General features: G+C 42.9%; 1 protein-coding gene across 2 annotated transcripts in view; it reads right to left on the reverse strand.

Annotated features, from left to right (window-relative positions):
* Positions 1–14,396, reverse strand: part of LOC140257576 (netrin-4-like) — a 45,499-nt gene extending 31,103 nt beyond the window's left edge. For both annotated transcript variants that reach the window (XR_011905061.1, XM_072346949.1), the window contains exons 1-2: positions 13,203–14,396; positions 8,400–8,941 (exon numbers count right to left, since the gene is read on the reverse strand). Coding sequence is in view for 1 of the 2 variants with exons in the window: in XM_072346949.1 (XP_072203050.1) it covers positions 8,400–8,941; positions 13,203–13,269 (609 nt within the window). In the remaining variant the exon portion in view is untranslated. The remainder of the gene's footprint in view (positions 1–8,399; positions 8,942–13,202) is intronic.
* Positions 14,397–16,821: the final 2,425 nt, after the last annotated feature.

Raw genomic sequence — 16,821 nt, forward strand, 5'->3', positions numbered from 1 at the left:
GCTTTCTGAAACCTATGAGGGACACGTGGACATTTGGCTTGTGACTTTTGCCTAGCTTAAGAAAAACATGATGCACTGTTCATCTCCCAGGGATATCTTACAAATTTGCTGTCTTCCATTGTATTCGAGTAAAAAAGATTAAGACAATGTGATGAGAAAGAAATATGTCCTAGTAATGAAGATGCAAGCTCTGAAAAGAGTTTCCCAGTGATATTCACCATGAGGCCATTTCTCATTTAAGTAAATATCTGTGTTCTATGAAGCTACATGGAAGTTCCATTCTTTTTTCCTTGCTGTACCAGACTGTTCTAATACCCCAGCCATTTCTCTTAGCATCCATGTGTAGTTTTCATAAAAGTAGCATAAGCACAGAAGAAAATGTAGATATCTAAGTTTGTTAAGAGCTGAACAACGTAGGCACAGCCTAGAAATATTTCAGTTTCCATAGAAACTTGTGATGCACCTTTATGGGCTCAATCCTCTGTGGAAATATATCCCAGATCCTGAGTTTCCCTTATAGTCAGGGGCTGACACCGGAGCTGAATGCTGAGTAGGGCATTCGTGCTTATCAGCATATCTGCTATCAAGCGCATATTTGTCATTCTCATTTTCAAAAGTCAATCAGCTACGCCTCAAAAAGATGGTCACTACCCTGTCCTCTCCTGACCTTTATATGAGCAAGGAAGTTTGGAGAATGCTGTAAGTGTGCAAAGCTAAGAGTGACAGCCACTGTTAAAGGACCAGTTTTGCTGTACGCAAGTTGGCACAGCTTCACAGAGGGTGATGTTTTATCCCCAGTCAAGAGGTCATCTTCATTCCAGAGACAGTGTCTCAGATTTTTGATTTTTTGCCACATGTTCTGCCTCTCCTTTCCTGATACAGATAATTCTGTTTTCTTAACCTGATCTTCCAGCCAGTATTAGTCAGAAAAGATGTGGACACAACAAAGGTTCCCCCTTGCAAGCTTATAGCCTAAGGTCAAGGAATATGAGACATAAATGGAGGGGAGAGCCAACTCATGGCCTCCTACAAAAGAAGATCCTTGTGCAGAACAAGAATTTGGTATTACAAATCATCCTTAAGCTATGCTGATCATGTTGCACACGATCAGGTTAATGAGGTCAGAAATGTCTGCATGCTTATACTAGGCCCAACAGAAGGAAGCTGCAATAAAAACTCTCATCAGTCCTAAATCCTCTTCATTAAGAGATTTTCATGTGAGTTGATTTTGCTCATAAAGGAATAGTAAACAACAGTGTCTCAGAATTTTTCCTACCCAATGGCAAATATCCTCTGATCTATTTGATGGAGCCTCTTGACTGCAATTCTTCCATCTTGTGGAACAGTAGACTTTACTACACCAGTACTCCTTTTTTCCTGTTTTGATACAGTCTGAAGCACAAAGAAAGTCTAGGTATTCTCTTAGCTGTCAGAAAGCTTGTTCCAGTGATTCTTGGGATGGACTTTCTTAATCCACGTCCACCACTCTTCTGTCCTTCTGGAGAATAAAACTTAGTAGCTGGTACCAGAAAATATAATTTCTTTCTTAAAGAAATAATTATGCATTTGATTTTTAAAAGGTATCTGATATAGGTAAACCTGTCTACTTTCAGTACAGTGGTATCTTGAATTCATTCTGTGTTCTCTAAAACAGAAATGGTCAATATCCCTTTAATTCCCTTTAATTTACATTTGCTTTGAGGTTATTCCAGTAATGCAGTCCGTGTGGTGTTAATATTAACATTTAGGCATTGCTGCCAATATGATGATGGGAAAGACTGCACAATCAAGGTTAGAGACAGAAAAAGCTGAAGATGCATGCAGACCTTTTTCTTTTCCTCAAATCAGTTGTTTCCTGTAGCTTCAGGTTATCTGCACATATATAGCCCTACGTCTATGACAAGTTTTGCAGGGAGAAGCAGTGTTGTCCATCAAGTCAGAAAACGTAGTCAGAGTGCAAAATCTAGTCTGATGGACACACAAAAAAACTTCAGTTTACAGTCTGTGTACAGGGAATAGACAGCATTCTCTCTGTTCTACACAACATTACTTTCCATGAGGATTTGAGAACACTTCCTTACTCACACACAGTGCAGTGTCCTTTTGCACTATGAGAAAAGATATTTGCTCTGAAACAGCAAAGGGGGATAGGGAATTCTGTGCTGCAGACATCTCTATTGGGACCTAGGTTGAGAGAACAAGAGTCTCATTTCACTCTTCTGTCATGGAAAGTTCAGCATCGGGTTACAATCAGAGTCAAGCAATGTCAACCAAGCAGCATCCTCATGGGAGAGCATCCATTTCTCCTCAGTAGAGCCACTTGTCTCATTAGGTCTTGGCTGAAACTTCTCACATGAAAAGACCTAGTAAAGGGTGTAGTCTCACCATGGCAGTGACACGTGAATAACAACAGAACTAGCAGTAAGTGCTGGTTAGCCAGGAGTTCAAAAGTTATAACAAATGAATTTCTAAGATCTGTAGATGTAGACAAGAATTTTTTTTCATAGTCTTTTTAAAAAAGTCATGGCTGCAACTTCACTGAGCTCCTATAAGACAGGGTGAGAAGGAAAAATGGTTTGATATCTGCTGTCTGTTATGTCAGGAAATATAGAAGTGATGCTCAGAACACTATCGTGCCTTCCTGGCTGGTTTGTAAGGTGCCAAATGTCTCTGCAATGGCTCATTAAAACCAGGTCAGGGCAGGACACTTGGTGCCCTCTTGAATTCACTTGCACAGATGGGAATTCTGGACTGGTCTCACGTCAGTTCAAATTCCCTTCAGACACAACTACTTGAGCCCCTTAATTCTTCCTCCAGGGAAGCAGGGCCTGGCAGTGCTATCTGTTTGTTTACACTGCTGGTGTTAACTGCTTCCTCTCAACTTGCCTCTGCATTTTATCTCCTCTACAGTTCAAGTTAAACGAAATGCTGAACAGACAGTCCTAGTCATAACAACCGGGCACTTACTTTCAGGACTGACTAATCCCTCCTGGAATCTTTTCCGGCTGAAAGTCAGAAAAACATCATGCAACTTTTAGCGGACAGCCCTGATGACTGGACAATTCACTGCAGAGCAGGACCCTGTCCTGGTCTCTCAGCTACCAGGAATTCAACCTTATGATGTACTTAGCACCTTTCTTTTTTAGTGACCCACTGCTGTATGAGATCAGACTTTAAGAAGTCACTGAAGCCTTAGTGGTGACCTCTTGAATTATTGATGTTGCCACTTAATGAGTTATGTGTGGGAGGGGAGGGGGATCCTTCTTTGTTTATCAAAAGGTTTGGCATGAATACAGTAAAGGAAAAGCCTGAGAAAAGACAGCAAAAATTGTAGGTGGTTGGAACAGGATCACATACATTCCACTTAGAGCCCTGGCCCTGGCCTGGTTTGGTGTCTGTGTGCAGGTGGTTCCCCTCTACAGTAATTGTTCTCAGAGAGGCTCTGTAAATGGAAAAAGGCGGCAGACATCTACAGCATCCATACAGAGGAAAAGACCTTTCAAAGTGTTGGCTGTGGCTTCTAACAGCCTGGTGGCTTTTGAAGCAGACAGAACTGCATCCCATCACACCATATCTTGATCTGACACTCACAGAATCTGTTAAGAAGAGTGACTAAAGTCTTTTAACTACAAAGCAAGTCCACTCATCTTTGATAAAAGACACTACTGGGGACTTCTGTCCATAAAGAGGTCACCACAGGCTACAAAATGGAGAACAGGTCTTCTGCACAAGGCACATTTAACATGTTGCCATAGAAACCAGTTACCTAATTCAGCCATACACAATTCTTCCAGCCCCCCAGTGAATTCCAGTAATGGGTTTATTATATCACACTTCATTGGTGTCATCTGTCACCCAGACATTCACATAAATAGATCAGCCTTTGATTTAGAACTACTCTCCACTAGCCAGACCCAATAGTAGAAGTATCTTCTTTTGGCTTTTCTGGTTATAAGGTCAGTGCCAGTGATATACCCAGTCTTGCATATTAATGTCTTCCTTTCATGCATACATCATCGCTAATGGAAAAGAACATTTGTTTTCATTTCCCTATATTTCAGTTCATTAAAAATATGCTCTTAATTTCTCAGATCCTTGACTGCACATGTTGTCAGGATGCAGGTTGAAACATTTTGGTCCCTATTTCCCCCAGCTGCTGTTTGAACTGTAAGTCACACTAACAACTCATACAGTGTTGTGGTCATTTCTCCTTTTGTTTGGGCCAGAGTTTTGATTTGTGTGATAGCTGACCTGAAGGTTCATTTTAGGCTTCAGCTTCATCCGTTACCCAGAGAAACTGAAGGCTCCACTGTGCTACCTCAACACACCACTTTCTTGGAAGGAAAGACTCTGTAACATGCTTACCGGGTTATGACAAGCAAATGAGACAGACAAAAGGCCTTGATTTTTAAAACCATTTTGACTGCTGTACCCCTAATTAACTTGACTTATCAAGGTGTGATTTGAACACTTTACATTATGGTTGGAGCCAGCTGTCAGTGTGAGCTGGCCCTGACTCAGCTACGATTTGGAGACAGAGATGAAAAATTGTATTAGAACTGGCAAAAGCCTATGGAGACACAGGTTTTGGCATGCTCAGTAAAAACAAGAACTTGTGAAGAGTGGCAAGACACCAATGTATCATGCTCAAGTGGTTTGCAGATCAAGACCAATGAAACAAAATGCTTGCAGAGATTGGAACGTGCTTTGTAGTTTGTTTCTTTACTTGCTGCAATTCAAAACATACTGTATATAGTATTACAAATGATTAAGGAAGCAACATGTGTAGTACTTCTCCTAGGTAATGAATGGCAGGGCCGCTCAGCTGAACTGGTAAAGTTTAAATGAATGAGAGTCAGGTCCACTTTTCACTTTTAGGTTTCAGCATTATATGAATTTTGGTGATTACCTTACCAGTATAAAAAATGATCTCTGAAATACACAACACTGTTGAGGGTGTGTGCAAATGTAACTAATGGGCAGTGATGAAGAACTTAGAGAAGTAGCGGGTCCTTTGTAATATCTAATGGCAACAGGGAACATGGAAGGAGTAATTGGCCAAATACTGAGTTTGAAAACTGGATCTCTAGAAGTTCGTAAGACCACCATAACTATAGTTACTAAGCTAATAGTGTGAGCTTCATTGTGGCTAAGAAACAAGTACCCAGATTGGTGTCCTGTGAATTCAGCTAATGGAGACTCTTATTGGAAGAGATGGACCAAATAAAGAACGTTTTGTAGGCAACTGGTAGAGAATAAATTGCTCTGAATCCAAGATCTGAAAGTATCCACAGATTTAAGGTTTTATTTTGCCAGAAGAATTAAAACGGGGAGACCCAAGATCTGAGATTCTAGCTGCAAAAGTGCAGGAGCAAGGAATATAATGAATGTTAGAGTAAATGAAGACTGCAAAAGGGACATTAAAAAGTCATTTCCTTGCACTTCTACAGCATTCATTCTCCAAAGCATGACACCACCTGTCTCATCTGAGCCTCATGTGAGGTGGAGATGTGTGACCCTGACAAAAGGTGAAAGTTAAAAGGATAATTTACAAGAGAGGGCAATGCAGCTTAATTTAATAATGCATTGTGGATTTTTGTGACATTGAAACATCACCCACCTCAATGTATTTTGCTTCCATTCTAACCTTCTCAAAGTTTCTCTTCTGCCAAGTTTTCTGTTATGCTCCCAGCTTCTCTCAGTGGTCCTGAAATATCCTGCAGTGATGATTCAGGGGTATGCATCTCAATTTATAGATGCATGTAAGTTACTGCAACTTTACCACCTTCTCTTCTTCTACCTACATTCTCAGTTTTGGAAGCCAACTGACCAAAAGTCTTTTCCATGGTGTGTCTCCTATAGGTTTTGAACTGAAGTGTTAGTAAGCTATTTCCTTTTTCGATTCCTTTTGTATCAGTGATATCTTTACAATAAGGTGTAAAACTGGGGTTCTAAGATTCACGGACAAAGCTCCTTAAGACTTGTAGTAAGAGTATCAGTGTCAATCAGGCAGATCCGATCAGGTATAATTTCAAATATCTGGACTCTGGCTTCTTATATTTTCATTCACAAAAGAATTTGCTGCGTCATACTGCTGACCTGAAGAGTCTAGTGCTCTTACACTGTTTTCATAGCAGTATTTCATGGATTGGTTAAGAGGTCTCTGTAAAGTCTATGCAGAGCCTTAGAATCCATTTGGGTTAGTTTGCTGTGAACCAGTATTTGTCTTGCCCTCTGTAAAGTTGCTGTATGGATGTCTGCATGCTGCTTTGAAACTTCAACTCTCCATCCCATGGAGGAAGTGACCTCTGCAGGTATTCAATTCCTGTAACAATTCATTAAAGCATTTGGGAACCCTGCAGGGATATGACCTGTACATTTGTGAGCATTCTTACTGTTACTGTTGTTTTCTAACATCTACCACTGCAGCGCGGATTGATTAAGTGTGCACGTATTCATTTCAGAGTGGTTGCTGCCTGAGTTGAAAGAATCATTTTAACACCTGTAATCACAAAGGCTTGTGTTGGATGAATGTTTTATTATTTGATTTTCTGCCAACCAACTCTCAGATTTGTTTTAGCTGCAACACATGGTCTTAATGATATTACCCAAGGTTAAGCAAGCACGAAAACCAATATAGTGCAGAGCAACACGGGGATACTGTATAAAGAGTTGTTTTTTTGTTTAAGGCCAAGTCATTTGTCTCAAACCCTGGATTCTACTCTTTATTCCACCACGAACCACTTTACCTTTCTGTGCTAGTCTTTCCCCATCTGTGAAATGACAACAGGACCCTTAATGTGTGCTGAAGATCATTAAATAGATCCTGAAAAGTGCTTCCAGATTTTCAATTGGAAGGCACAAAAGAGTGGAAAATCATTATAGCTGCCTAGATTCTGTATTGACGTGGCAAACTGTAATCTCTCAACAGGAGACATTTGGATGTATTTGACTTAAATGTATTCTAATGACTGACTAGCAGAATTACTACTCCAGGAACAAGACAGTAGTTATATGATTTGCTCCAGATTTCTAATACTGAGAGATGTTTTCCAGCTTTGCTGCACAAATATTAACTCAGTGTCTCCTTACTGCTGTTTCTTCTGTCTCGGGTATTGTGCACTAATTTCTCTTGTGAAGACTATTGGAATTGTTTGCCTCACACCTGAGCTTAACTTGCAGTGTACTATTAATGCCAAACCTGTGTGATCAGTTCCAGACAGGGAAACCAAAAGGACTGACTTCTCTAAGGAAGACAGAAGGAAGTGAAAGAACTCCTATCTCTGACAAGGTTATAGGAAAGTCTCATAATCTCTAGCTGTTCTTTTCTATCTTCTCTCTAAAAAAAGATACCAATCATACTTATCTTTCTTCCCATCTAAATTGCTTTGAGATTAATGAATTAAAAGGGCTGTAATTAAACTAAATATCTGATTGTGGCAGAAATACTTATTCAGGGCCTGAACCAGAGATTGAGCACCTGGTGAGAAGGCAGGGCCAACCAAGGGGAGTTCTGGTGAATGCAATTCAGTGCCCCTAAATGTCTGGAAGGGGTGGAATCTTGCTGGAGGTCCTTGCCTACTTGAGGTTCTTCCAAGGGTAAGCAGATTTTTTTCCCCCCTTTGTTTTTGTGTCTATGACTGCTGCATTTGGGTTGCTTATCACTTGCTGGAGCCTAGGACTTTACTACCCTGCTATTGCTGCTGTGCGTTATAGCATTACGCTGATAATATCAGTAATGTTTTTCTTGGGAATTTTTCAGAACAGTTGCATTCTTAGTTTAGAGGAAAGCCCTCTGCTTATTTAATTAGAGTATTCATACCAAAAGAGGATCCTTTCCTTCAGTTGAATAGTGAAGCTTGGCTACTCAATCCCACTTCCTGTCTCTCTTGTTTCTGGGCTTTATGGCTAGGTACAACGTGAGCTGATACCCCCCAGCAGGTCTGGTTGTATTAAATGTATGGAGAAATATGTATGTGAACAATCTGGGGCCTTTTGTATGGAAAAAAAGAATTTAAAAAAAAACAACTAAACAAAAAACAATTAGGAGCTTACAGGGTGCAGTTCATGTCACCCTAAAGGGTATAAACAGAAAATCGGGCTTTATCTGATTCTTTAAGTAGAATTTTACTTCAGTTATTCTCAGCTGTATTGTAAAAATAGGCATCATTAATCCTATCCTCTGCAACACTCATAAAAAAAAATTTAAGTGTTTCCATTCATTTTCATTGCTATTGTTTCTTTTTCTTTCCCTTTATTTTCTTAACATAAAGCTTCTGAGTAGGGCCCATCTTCCCATCTTTCTCAGCTTACATGTGCAGCATCTCTCTGAGCACTTTCACCAGTCTTGAGCTGTTTGACATTAAGTTTTGTCCCAACCCCAGTTATTACTTACTTACCTCTCCTCTGGTACAGGGTATTGCATCTGAATATCTGGAAGTGCACATGGAGCCTTCCTCAGTGAGGTCATCCTGGAGCCCAAAAGTTGCAGTACAGTTGACAGAGAAATATTTGTAGGGCCTCCATGTCTTCCCATAGTCCTGGGACCTTTCCAACACCATCGCAGCTGGGCGAGGTGACTTGAACACAGCAATGACGTGTGTTAGGTAGAACTCCGTTTCGAAGTCCAGCCTAATTTCTTCCCTGTGCACCCCTTGGGCAGACTGCCACCAGGACATTGGGTTTGCGAAGAAATCATCGGTCATGTCAGCAGGGAGGTGGGAGTTATCAGGCTGGTTGGCATTGCACTTGGTGCAGCGAGGCTGCCCGCAGCCGTGGGAGGCTGGATGGAGGAAGCTTTGGTCTGGGTAGGAGCAGTAAAGCTCTGTGCTGTTCTGCCCGCACGTGGTGAGAGTGATGGGTGTCCTCCCAGTGGCGAGGTTTCCCACTGGAGGGTTGCAGGAACGGCCACTGCAGCGGAAGGCTCGTAGCCTCACGGGATCTGAGAGGCAGACAAAAGAAACAACACTAAACAGAACTTCTCAAACAGTTCTCAAGTTGTAAAACAGGTGACTGTGCAAAGGTTTGGAGTCCTCGTGTGGGGATGAACATCCAAGAGGACTTCTCAGGAGAGCAACTTCATCTTATCACATGAAGTTTGGGGGGAGCTTCTCCATAAATCTAGTCCTTGTTTTAGGTGCCTGACTCGGAAATGGAGGTGTTTAGGGAATAGCCTTTACCCACAAGCACTTGAGAGTCCTTGATATCTGCTGATAATGCAGTTGCATTAGTTAAACATATAACTTAATAGACTATCTTTTATTTTCTTACTCTCATTCTAGTATGGCTGCTTATCTGAGGACTGACTCTATGCAATGCATTTATTTTCACTGTAATTAGAAAGGAAAGCTAAATTGTACTCTACGTTATAGATACATTAAAAAAGAGATGATTCCTCGCCAGAAAAATTACAAACACCATTTACACACGCAAACACATGAAGAAAGCATTCATCTCTATAGTTATGTGTTACTGACCTAATTTTGAGAGGTGCTGAATCTCTCACACTCCTACTGAGATCAGGTGAAGCTGCTAATGCTTGGCAGAGCTGAAAATAAAGTCTCTCTTGTTTAAACACCTTGACATGGAGATAGGCGAATGCATTCTATTTGCCAAACTTGCCAATACTGGCAAGAAAAGTTTTGGTATTTCCAATGAATGCATTTACTTATTTCTAAATTATGAAAGGGCTGAGATGCTGTTTGGGTGTTGGTGTTTTGTGACACCAGATTTACAGGTCAGTCCCAAAACATTATTACCAAACTGGAGAAAATTGCATCTGTAATGATATAGTGTTCTCCTTGCAACTTAACTGTATAGAATGACAGTTGAATGATGATATCAGCTCTGTTCTTTGCTCCTCATCTTCAGCTGAACAGTTCATTCTAAGCAATACTGGAGATTCTCCACCAAGCCCTCACACCATCCTAACTGCTTGATGGCCATTTCAGTGTATTTCCTTTCTGTTTGTAAACTTCATGTTCGATGTGAGGCTATTAGAGGTTCAGAGATTGTTATTTGTAAGGCACCTTGCAAATTCTCTGAGTATTTTGTTACACAAGAAAACCTTAGGTTTCCCACAAAGTATATTTAGAGCTTTCTTCTTTTTGCAGAACAGTCAACTCTCCAAATCCTTCTGCTCTGGAAAGTAAATGCCGCTGAGTCATGCAGAGTTCCTAAAATAAAGGTAAATCCATCTAGCAGGTCAGCAAAAATATAATGACCTGCAACTGCAGTGCTTCAAGGTCTTTGTAAGTGGCACTTAGACACTGACCTAACCTAGTCTGACTTGTTCATGTTTAAGCTCTGGTAAAAATTACTGGGAATGAGGAAAACACAGCAATTCCTGTGTTTAAAGTAAATTGGATAGTGAATGATTTCATTCAGTGCAGTGGAAATGTATCATCTCTGCCTCCAGAGAATTTTAGTGGGACCAATTTTAAAGCTATGTTTTGAACAAGCATTAGCTCTGGAACAGTCTGGACAAGAGTCCAGATTGCTTAGTTTTGACCAAGAGTGGACTCATGTTACAAACATTATTGGGTTATAGATTACTATGCCGTATAATTAAAAGGAAGTCCATCTTTGCTGATGCATCACTCTATGGATGCTTTCACCGAGGAAATGGTATGCTGGAGTTGTAACTATAAGAAGTTGCATCAGGGAAGCTTTGCAGACAGCAATGTGAGAAAGCAAAAAGGAAATGGCTGCTTTTTGTATTTCCCATAAATGAACTATCAGTCTTGTATTTTTTCAACTGAGCCTGGAAAAGGGGGAAGAATGTGGTTGTGTTTCTGAACAACAGTCACAAGAAAGGTTTATCTGCACTGCCTGTTAATGTAGCCACATCCATAAACAGATCCTGTTCATACTGCTGTGTCATTAGAAAAATGGGAGAGGGGCGTTGTGCAAATTAGTAGAAGGGAGTTTGAGAGGAGAGATGTTGGACAACAAAATCTGCAGTCGATTAAAAGCTTTGCATTTAAAGAAATCAACTGTCAGAACATTGCTTGGCTATGAGGATTGTGCAGCCTTTCTATCACTCATCAATTCTGTGGAAACAACATGAAATTGTGGCATTTGGACAGGGATGGGGACTGCTGCAGAAGAGAAACAGCAGCCAGGCAAAATGAGCAACTTATCCCAAGAGGGCTCACTGAGTAATTCTTAATTGGCAGAAGGCAGATATGGCTCTGCCCACAAATACTGTATTCCATGCACTCCTCACAAAACTGCCTGGCAATTTGTTTCACTTCTGACCAGGACGGACCAACTATAGTGCTGAAAAAGGAACTGACTGCATAAAGCAATGAAATATGTCTAACGTGTTCTTCTCTGTACACCTGTCTGCTCAGGAAAAGGCTGCATTTGTTTCATGCAGATAGGCTAAATACTGTCTGAGATAACCTTAATCTCAGCAATGCTGACCATGCCTCTGGTAGAACCTGTTAAGACTGAAGGTTAATTCAGGATTTTTACCTCGATTCCTTTAATAAAATAAAAGAATTAAAACAAACAGAATCAAGAAAAGAACTGAAAACCAACAGGTAGCTCATGTGCTTTCATGAGCTGGTGGTTCATGCAACCTTTTGACCATGCAATGCATATTTATTTATGACTGTGAATCCTTAGTATCATCACCTTTGGTATCCAATCATTTTGCCATTAATCCCCATGTCCTAACACCATTATTCTGAGAGTGTTTAGCTCCATGCAGAATGCATCCACTCCCCTTAAACTCACTTTCCAAGCAGCCAGCTGTGAGCTGCATTTCCTCAGAGATTCATTTTCACTTTGTGAGTTGGATGCAGAGCAAGTTCAGCTTGGTTTACAAACAAGCTGCTTTCTTCAACAGCATCAGCAAGTTTACAAGACATCTCTGTAATCCTTCTGTGCTGCGTGTCAGCATATGTATCTTATAGGGAAAGTCCCAGCCTGGGAAACTAATGAATGTCCAGGATAAGTCACTAAGAGCACAGAGGTACCACATCCTCCCTCCAGTCATTCCCTGCAATGTTGTGATAGCTGAACTTTTTCCCAAGTGAGTCACAGGAGGATCTGGCAGGATTATAAATTTATGAGCTGTTTTCAGTTTTTACAGAAATAACTCTTGCAGTGATGGAAACCTGATGTCAGTGTCATTGGAAAGGTTCTAACTAAGCCATAGCCTGAGCTGAAGTCACCTGATGTGCCTTTGGCTTTCAGGATCCTGCACGACACCTCAACACTTCAGTCACTTTAAAATCACCATGAGGAGTGCTGTACCTGTCTCAGTACTATGAGTGTGCAGGTGGAATTTAAACCATCAAGATTCTTTGCATTACAGAAACAGAGTTCCCAAACCGTGATCCCAATGGGATGTCACTCATTGTTTTACCAATGCTTGCCTATATTTTTTTCATCTGACCTGCATGCTTCTTTCCTTTTAGCCTTAAGGATACCATAGGAAGAAGAAGAAAATCCAATGCTTTGCTTCCTTTCCCATAAGGAATAAGTCTCCATCATAATCTAGTTATTTGTAGAGCCCTATGTAAATGCCAGTACTGCTATGCCGTTCCCATATGTGCTCATCTGTACACCCACATATACACACACAACTTACTTCTCTTTCTGTCCTAGTTCATTCTTTTCCTCTAATGCTCCTTTAATCCCTACCCACTGCATGTTAACTATCAAAGCAGGGAATAGGCTGAATGAATGGGCTGTCTTGGATTAATGGTAATTCAGTGTCTCTGACTTTTAATGATGCAAAATGAAGTTAGCAGATAACAATCCAGATTCCTTCAGTGGTGCTGTCCAGTGATCTTGTCATTTTAATCTTGTCCTGCCTAGGAAAGCAGTGTTTTTTCCTCAAAACAAATACCCAGCACATCTCAATCCATCCAGCCCTTTCTTTCTCTTTCATTTTTTCTTCCATCACAAAAATAATAACTTCTTAAAAATTATTTCGAGAATATGTGAAACAGTACTTCCTATTGTAAGTCTTTGGGAGGAGACTGAGCTATAAAGCAGCGTATTGCAGGGAGTAAGAAGCATTTGTATACATTGACTAGCCCAGGTTCCTTGCAAAATTCCATCTAAATAATGATTTGGACATAAAAAAGAAATAACATGCTTCACAGATATGATTTCTATCCCCTTTCTACTTGCCCAGCTTACAACAAATTGTTTCATGAATGACAATATTCATATATTTCACTTACCTGCTTCTCCATGGCCAGAAATAAAACATTCCAAGAACACAATCAGCATGATGCCTTTATGCTGCATGGCTGTCAGTAAAATATCTGTCCTCGGTGAAGCAAAAATAGCTGCAGTAATCTACAGGTTTGGTGCCTGCATGGCTTTTCTGTGTTGCCTTTCTTCCCTTCTGCTCACCTTCCCCTCAGCATAGGGGTCAAGGCTGCTGTCTCATTCTCCTTGTTTTCCTTTGGATCTGGAGGCTTTTTTTTTCCCCCTCAGGGCTCAGATGCCTTCTGGGTGTCACCCGTACATCGCTTCCAATAAATAAATAAATAACGGGGAGTTTCGGTGCCTTCACCCGCTCCACACAGCGGGCCGGGGCCGCTCACATCCCCGCTGCAGCTCCGGGGATGCACCATGGGGAGCTGATGCGGCGCGGAGAGAGAGCTCCGTTCGCTCCGGCTTTTTGCGGCTCTTTGGATGCTATTTCGAAACTTTCATTTCTGCTCCTGGTTTTGGTAGAGCTTCGTTTTGGCTTTGCCGGAGCGTCCCTCACTCCTCACCCCTCCCGCTGCCAGCCGGGGTTCCGATAGGGTCCGACCCCTGCTTTGTTAGCGGCTGTGCCCCGGTGCCTTCTTCCCCTTTGCTCCCTGCAGCAGCGGGTCATAAGAAGAAGTGAGTTGTTGGTTGTTTTCTGTTGTTGTTGATTTTTTTTTTCCCTCGCTGTGCGATGATGAGAAGCAAGTGCTTCCTTGGCTCTTCTCTCTTTTTATTTTGCTTTGCTTTATTTTGGTTTATTTCCCTCCTCCCTCCGCTGTCACGGAAGCCGCTACTCCCCCGTCTGCCAGGGATTTGCTTCACACGGCGAAGCGTGCGGAAGGGCTGAAGGGAAAACCGGACTCCGAGGGCGGCTCTCCGGGGCCGCGGGACCCCACCCCCCCCCCGGCCGTGCCTGCTGCGGGGCTCCTGCGGGGTGCCCGGCGCCAGGACGAGAGGGGAGCGAAGGGGCCGGAGGGCAGTCCTGGGGGCTCGGGGTCCTTCCCTTCCTCCCTCCCTCCCAGGGCCGGGGAGTCGTTCAAGTTTTCCCCTCTGCCTCCCTTTCAGCCTCTAAAGCGCATCTCTAGGTCCTAGCGGGGCAGTTCTGTCTGGCTGAGAAGGGGATTATTATAACATGTGATCTTCTTTTTTCTTTATATGTGTTTTTTGTTGTTGTCGGGTTGTTTTTTTTTTTTTGTGTGTGTGTGTGGTTTTTTTTAGGGTGGAGGAGGAGAATTGGGTCGGTTCCGCACCTCCTCGCCGGTGTTGGGCTGCTCCTCGCTGCGCTCAGACGCACGCGTTGTTCTACAGCCGCATCTCCTCTTCCTCCAGGAGCCGGGCTGTGCGTGTCCCTCTGTCCGTGCGTGTGTGTGTGCGGGGCGGGGGCAGCCTCTCAGCCCGCCCCGGCCGGTCCTGCTGTCCCTTGTCCCTGCAGCACCCTCTGCCCGCCCGCCCGGCACATGACAGCCGCCCTGCGACGGGCGCTGCACGGCACCCCATAGGCATAACCCAGGGGGGCGTGGGGACAGCGAGGTGGCTTTGGGGGTTTTAAATTGCTTGGGCACTCGCGTCGAGTTTCTTTCCATCAACGCAGGTATGAGCTGATACAAGGCAGGCAGTGAGGGGAACTGTGATTTTCTGCGGTGTCTACCTTGGTACCGCTGGCACATCTGCCTGCCTCTGGTAGCACCGATCCTGATCCTGAAGCTGGAATTCCCAGCCCTGGATTTTGTTGGTGTCGGTAATTCCCAACACAAAGCTCCCAGAGAGCCTCCAACACTGGGGGTTAAAGTACTCTGGTTCTAATGCTCTGCCCTATAAATAACGTTAATTCCGGGAATGAGCCCCTCCCACACCTCCTCCGGCTTCATTCTCCCTTTCTGTGGTGGGTGCCCCATTCCTGGAGGCATTCAGGGTCAGGCTGGATGGGGCTCCCAGCACCTGACTGAGCTGTAGATGTTTGTCACAGGGGAGTTGGACTAGATGACCTTTAACGGTTCCTTACAACTCAAACGATTCCATGATCCTATGATTCTTCAGCTTGTAAGGCAGTGTAATAACATTAACTTCTGCTTGGTGTCACAGAGGGAAGCTCAAATGGAATAGTCAAGGTTATTCTTGTGCCCATGTGCAGACAGAATCAGTCCTTGGAGGGAATTGCAAAGTGTGGGTTGTAGAAAGAAGAATAAGGAAAGATTTATTTGCCTTTGGAGTGGAAAGGTTTATGTAAGGCGCTGTTATTTAGCTGCATATTGAAGCAGATTTCTCTAACGTTACACTTACCTTCCTATTTTTATATGTTTTTGAATAAGAAAACCAAATAGGAAATGCTGAGATAAGGAGAATCTCCCCCTCCTTTTTGTCTTTGCCTTTTGTTTGAGGACAGTTACAATACCGTATAATCACAAAGCACAATTCACTGCCATACATGACAGTATCCTTCAGAAGGTTTGAGTCTGCTGTGTGCTCAGCTCCCCTGGGATATTCTGAGTTCTTTCAACTCCAGCATCTTCAGTGGGAGCTGGGGATGCACACTGTGTCCTAAAGCTAAAGCCAACGTGACATTAATGAGCTGTCATTTAATGACCCTGCTTTGTTGTCTTTGCTTGTCAATTGCTGCCTTTGTGGGAAAGCACAGCATTTTCTTTATTTCCACAGTTTAGGTGGGTTGTGTCACGATCACTAACTGAAATGTTTCTCCCAGATAATTTCATCAGACTTAAACTACGGCACTTGAGAAAAATTCCTTGGCCATGATTGTAGTTCTGTGGATGTAATAATAAAGGTCAAGAAGCTCCTGTGTAATTTATACAGCAGCTGAAAACAGGGAGCAGAGTTCATGGTGCTCTTTAAGTGGGAAGTCAAAGTGAAGCATATTCATTTACTTCTGATGTCTGGACGGCAACGCCGTAAGGCTGTCCAGTTCTTCTTGACTGTGGGCTATAAAAGTGCTTTAAAACTGAAAGCTTTCATTCCTCTTCCCTATTATTGCCTGTCTTGAGAAAACTAGTACAAGGGCTTAATACTACTGAAATCCAGGTGTGCCTGTGGGCTAAGAGGAGCTAACGTCTAAGGGGGGAATTTTACTGTTATCCTTGATATCTGCTGTCGTCCAGGGGATGGACACCTGGACTGCATCTGAGAACAGCCCGTTCCCAGGGTGCTCAAACAGAGACTGACCATCTTCTGTATGCGAGCAGTAGCATGAAAGATGGTTAGTTGTGGTTGGTTCCTCAGCTATGGAAATGTGAAAACGCAATCCTTGTGGTGTTGGGCAAGGTTTGTGCTGCAGAGCAGGAGTCCCAGGGAATTGGGTGATTGGGAAAGTGCTGTCATGGCTCAGTGCAGCTCCTGCTGCAAAGCGCCCAGTGAAGAAACTGCAAAACTGTGAATCATTCATTTTGGGGGAGGGCAGAAGAGCCAATGGCACAGCACAGATGGGGTAGGTGTGTCACCTGTGCTGCCTGCCCTTCTGTGCTCCACAGGCATTTCCAAAGCAGAGGACAGGCTGTCATCTGTAGAGCAGAGTGCATCTCAATTGCTGAGCACCTTGCTTGCCTGCAGCCCTTGTTCTTCACTCCTTGCGCCTCTCCACTTTGCCTC

This window comes from Excalfactoria chinensis, chromosome 12 (assembly GCF_039878825.1).
Source record: "Excalfactoria chinensis isolate bCotChi1 chromosome 12, bCotChi1.hap2, whole genome shotgun sequence".
Lineage (NCBI taxonomy): Eukaryota > Metazoa > Chordata > Aves > Galliformes > Phasianidae > Excalfactoria > Excalfactoria chinensis.